At 52.6% G+C, this 5,000-nt stretch overlaps 1 protein-coding gene across 2 annotated transcripts in view; it reads right to left on the reverse strand.

The window, feature by feature from the left end:
* grk6 (G protein-coupled receptor kinase 6) overlaps positions 1-5,000 on the reverse strand; it is a 16,521-nt gene that overhangs the window by 9,293 nt on the left and 2,228 nt on the right. For both annotated transcript variants that reach the window (XM_068744978.1, XM_068744977.1), the window contains exons 2-3: positions 4,714-4,809; positions 1,212-1,324 (exon numbers count right to left, since the gene is read on the reverse strand). In XM_068744978.1, coding sequence (XP_068601079.1) covers positions 1,212-1,324; positions 4,714-4,809 — 209 coding nt within the window. The remainder of the gene's footprint in view (positions 1-1,211; positions 1,325-4,713; positions 4,810-5,000) is intronic.

The following is a 5,000-nucleotide window of genomic DNA, read 5'->3' on the forward strand; positions in this document are numbered from 1 at the left end:
ATAGGAGGGTGGAGGCGACCGTCAGCGGCTATGGGAGGGTGGAGGCGACCGTCAGCGGCTATGGGAGGGTGGAGGCGAGCGTCAGCGGCTATGGGAGGGTGGAGGCGACCGTCAGCGGCTATAGGAGGGTGGAGGCGACCGTCAGCGGCTATGGGAGGGTGGAGGCGACCGTCAGCGGCTATGGGAGGGTGGAGGCGACCGTCAGCGGCTATGGGAGGGTGGAGGCGACCGTCAGCGGCTATGGGAGGGTGGAGGCGACCGTCAGCGGCTATGGGAGGGTGGAGGCGACCGTCAGCGGCTATGGGAGGGTGGAGGCGACCGTCAGCGGCTATGGGAGGGTGGAGGCGACCGTCAGCGGCTATGGGAGGGTGGAGGCGACCGTCAGCGGCTATGGGAGGGTGGAGGCGACCGTCAGCGGCTATGGGAGGGTGGAGGCGAGCGTCAGCGGCTATGGGAGGGTGGAGGCGACCGTCAGCGGCTATGGGAGGGTGGAGGCGGAGTCAGCGGCTATGGGAGGGTGGAGGCGACCGTCAGCGGCTATGGGAGGGTGGAGGCGACCGTCAGCGGCTATGGGAGGGTGGAGGCGACCGTCAGCGGCTATGGGAGGGTGGAGGCGACCGTCAGCGGCTATAGGAGGGTGGAGGCGACCGTCAGCGGCTATGGGAGGGTGGAGGCGACCGTCAGCGGCTATGGGAGGGTGGAGGCGACCGTCAGCGGCTATGGGAGGGTGGAGGCGACCGTCAGCGGCTATGGGAGGGTGGAGGCGACCGTCAGCGGCTATGGGAGGGTGGAGGCGACCGTCAGCGGCTATGGGAGGGTGGAGGCGACCGTCAGCGGCTATGGGAGGGTGGAGGCGACCGTCAGCGGCTATGGGAGGGTGGAGGCGACCGTCAGCGGCTATGGGAGGGTGGAGGCGACCGTCAGCGGCTATGGGAGGGTGGAGGCGAGCGTCAGCGGCTATGGGAGGGTGGAGGCGACCGTCAGCGGCTATGGGAGGGTGGAGGCGGAGTCAGCGGCTATGGGAGGGTGGAGGCGACCGTCAGCGGCTATGGGAGGGTGGAGGCGACCGTCAGCGGCTATGGGAGGGTGGAGGCGACCGTCAGCGGCTATAGGAGGGTGGAGGTCACTACCCCCCCCCCCCCCCCCCCTCACTTCATTTGCATTATTCTTCCACACACTGGTCACCATGGAAACATGAGGGCGGTTCCTACCACGGCGTCCAGGAACCCGACGCAGCGCCTCAGCTCGGGTCGAGTCTCACAGAACTGTCTGAAGAGCAGGCGTCCGATTGGCTGGCGCCCACAGAGGCTGCTGTAGTCCCGCCCTGCAGGCGGAGACGCGTTTCAGTGCTGCTGAAGAATAAACGTTTCCCATTTCTGGGCTTCTGGCTCAAGTACTGCCCCCGGTGGTACAAGTTGGTATAGCAACGCAGAACAGCTTGAGCTGTGATGGGAACCTGTTTTACAACCAAACCCTTTTATTTTATCGGGTTATTTTACAGACCTGCAGCCTCATTAAAAAACACATCTTTTGACGTGTAAGAGAATAGTAAAGATGAATTAGTTCATATTTAATCAAATTAAACTCTTGTCCAAGGTGAAACGACTAACTTTGATGCTGCTGGAAATATTATTCGTACAGTGCTGCAGGGCTTTGGGATAATCGTTTTCTGTGTCAGGCCTCACGACAGAGGACCAAGGAAATGTTCTGATTTCCATCTGACCTCACGTCCATGCAAAGAGACTCCGGCTCAACCAAATAAGAGAAGCAGAGTCGTGGGAGCAGAAGGAAACGATCAAAGGTTTTCAACCAGTCAAGACAAGTCGGGATCTCCAGGATGTACAGGCAACAATTCCAGACAAGTCTAAGCATGAAGGAGGCCAGAAGCTCCTCCCACGTGCTGACCCTTCTGCCTGGTTCTGTGAGGTTTACTTCTAAATGAAGTTCTGTTACACACTCAATAAGCATTTTCTTCAAGCCTTTTTATTTGTCAGGCCTCAGGCTGATATGGAAACACAGGAACCGTCCGTTTGCATGTCAGTCTTGGAACATGCAAACGGACTCTTCCGTGTTCTGGAGCCTCAGTGGTGAAGCACCAAGTTATCGAAGAAGCAAATAGCTTCTATTTTACCTGATAAACAAACTTCAGAGTTAGAAGAACTGCGACAGCGTTTTGTGTGTTGCACGTAATGGAAAATGGGATTGGAATTGTATAACTCTTATCAATTCTCATCCCAAGACATCTCCCGTTGGCAGGACGGCTGCCTTCAGACCATTTCAGAGAGCATTTATTTATTCCCCAAAATGGGCCTGTGTCAAAGAAAGGTCTATTTTTATTTGAAGTACCGTAGATAAAAATGTTTTACTTCTATTTCATCAACACGGGCAATAAAAGAAAGTCCAGGTGTCAGACTGGGTTTTGGCCATTGTTTGTTTGTGAGAAGGGTTACTTACAAAAGCTACACGGATGCCCACAACACAACAACAAGAGGGGGCGGGGCCTGAAAAAGCCATTCTAATTCTGCAATGGAACCGGACTCTGAGGGTCCATCTCGTTGTCCTTCGCACTATTCCACTGGTCGTAGACACGCCCCCATCTCAAATGGTACGCCAGGCGTCATGTATGAACGCCAAAGCGGTCCGGGGCGCTTCCTGGTTCAGAGACTAATGGCTGAACACGATGAGTCCGTGGATACTGGGAACCATTCTGGTACCAGTACAGCACGTCCAACAGGCTGCTGCTGGAGCTGCTGGGTTTTATTTCTCTCATGAAGTATTTAAAGGAATCCATGTTTCTATTTCTAGCAGAATAATTCTGATCAACATTTCATCCCACTACCCCGGCCAGCAGGGGCACACGAGCTCGGGAGGGGCAGCCGAAGGAAAAGCAGGGGGGGCTTTAAATGGAGTCACGTCTATTAGCTCTGGTTGAAGTCAGAAGGTACAAAGTAAAAGATGAGAGTGTTTGACATGGTGTCTGTGTTAAAGAGACCACAATGTCAAATGTCTCTGGACTCGTAGGGGACAAGTTCAATGTCAAATGTCTCTGGACTCGTAGGGGACAAGTTCAATGTCAAATGTCTCTGGACTCGTAGGGGACAAGTTCAATGTCAAATGTTTCTGGACTCGTAGGGGACAAGTTCAATGTCAAATGTCTCTGGACTCGTAGGGGACAAGTTCAATGTCAAATGTCTCTGGACTCGTAGGGGACAAGTTCAATGTCAAATGTTTCTGGACTCGTAGGGGACAAGTTCATTGTCAAATGGAATATTTATTTGACCGTGCAGAGATGATGGAGATAAATTACACAGCTCCTCATAAATGTATTCCTGAGGTTTCAGCTTCGGCTGCAGTGAAGTAAATGCTTCATCTGTCATCTCCTGACTGAGCCCCCCCCCCCCCCCCCCCCCCCCCCCCAGCATGAACCGTTAAAATCTGCTGGTTGAAACGGCAAACCAAACAGCTTCCTCTTTCTGCACAGGCCACAGCTTCCGCTCTGTGAAACGGATCATCTGCTCGGCATGCGATGAAATGAGACAAATCTCGGAGCCGACTGTGCTAGCTGAAACTGAGCGCTAGCTGAAACTGAGCGCTGGCTGAAACTGAGCGCTGGCTGAAACTGAGCGCTAGCTGAAACTGAGCGCTAGCTGAAACTGCGCGCTAGCTGGTGAGCAGTCTGCTCACACGTCGCAACGTCCTCGGGTTACTTGTGGGTAAAATCACATTTAAGGAAAAACTGATTGTGCAGCGTGAAAACGGAAGTTAAAGCAACGCTCCGTCCACAGGAAGCAGCAGACGACGAGCTGCAATCGTCTGAAGTCATCGAAAATACGTTTTAAACGTACATTCAGAGTTACAGTTTAGTCTGAGAAAGTGGTTCCATGCAATAAGGACAAAAAAATACTAGCTAGCTAACATTAGCTCTTCAGCAGGGGAACTAAACAACGCATGAATTAAAGCTCCTAAAAGCATCGTTCATGCTTTTAGGAGAAAACATTTGATTCTCCACCAAGGTGATAAATGAATGCAGAGTTAATGGAACAGGATGTTCTGGCGCTAGATTGCAGTCTCAGCAACCCAACCCCCACTAGCCAATCACGTTTGAGCAAAGGAGATGGTGTCGGTGAACCCGTCGGCTGTCCTGGGAGGGGGACTGACTGTCGGTTCCCTAGACATCTTCAACCGAACGGCCCAAACGGCTAACTGCTCACGAGGTGATGGTGGAAGGTTGAAGATACGAGCTCAGCAGAGCATCCAACCATCGCCGAGCCGAGGATGAGCTCTACCTGTCTCTGCTAGCCTGGGTTAGCAGCTAGGCTGGATTTATGGGGAAGAACATGGTAAACACATCTACTGAGCTTTCAGTTCCGTTGCATAACGTAAAGGAAAGCAGGAAGATCATCACTGAGTATGGATCCGTGAAGAACTCACTGTGCGGGTTCTGATCATGTTTGAAGCTCAGGGCATCAACAAAGACCGCCGTTGGTTGATTGGTTTGATCAGGGGCAGCGCAAATTTATAAACTAGGTGGAGACATTTGGACCAAGGATCTCAGGGGGTGGAGACATTTGGACCAAGGTTCTGACCAGGGTAGACCAGGGGGTGGAGACATTTGGACCAAGGTTCTGACCAGGGTAGACCAGGGGGTGGAGACATTTGGACCAAGGTTCTGACCAGGGTAGACCAGGGGGCGGAGTCCGGCTGCCGCCTTACCTGTTGCTTGGCGCAGCTCTTCACACAGGCTGATATGAGGGAACTGGAGGAGCTGTTTCCATTTCTTGCTTTTTCCTTTCCTGTTGCCGCCTCCTCCTAGGAAACAAACAGTTAGCTTGTTTTTATGTTTCTCTATTTATCTGTAAAAATGTGGCTCTGAGAATGTGTCAGAACTGGCATCAATAGGCAGGTGATGGCTTTGTTCTTATTTAGATAGTTGAGAATGTTATGTATTATAACACTGTTATAACACAACACTGTAAATAGGGGCGTTATTTGGGATGAAT

This window comes from Brachionichthys hirsutus, chromosome 10, assembly GCF_040956055.1.
Source record: "Brachionichthys hirsutus isolate HB-005 chromosome 10, CSIRO-AGI_Bhir_v1, whole genome shotgun sequence".
Taxonomy (NCBI): domain Eukaryota; kingdom Metazoa; phylum Chordata; class Actinopteri; order Lophiiformes; family Brachionichthyidae; genus Brachionichthys; species Brachionichthys hirsutus.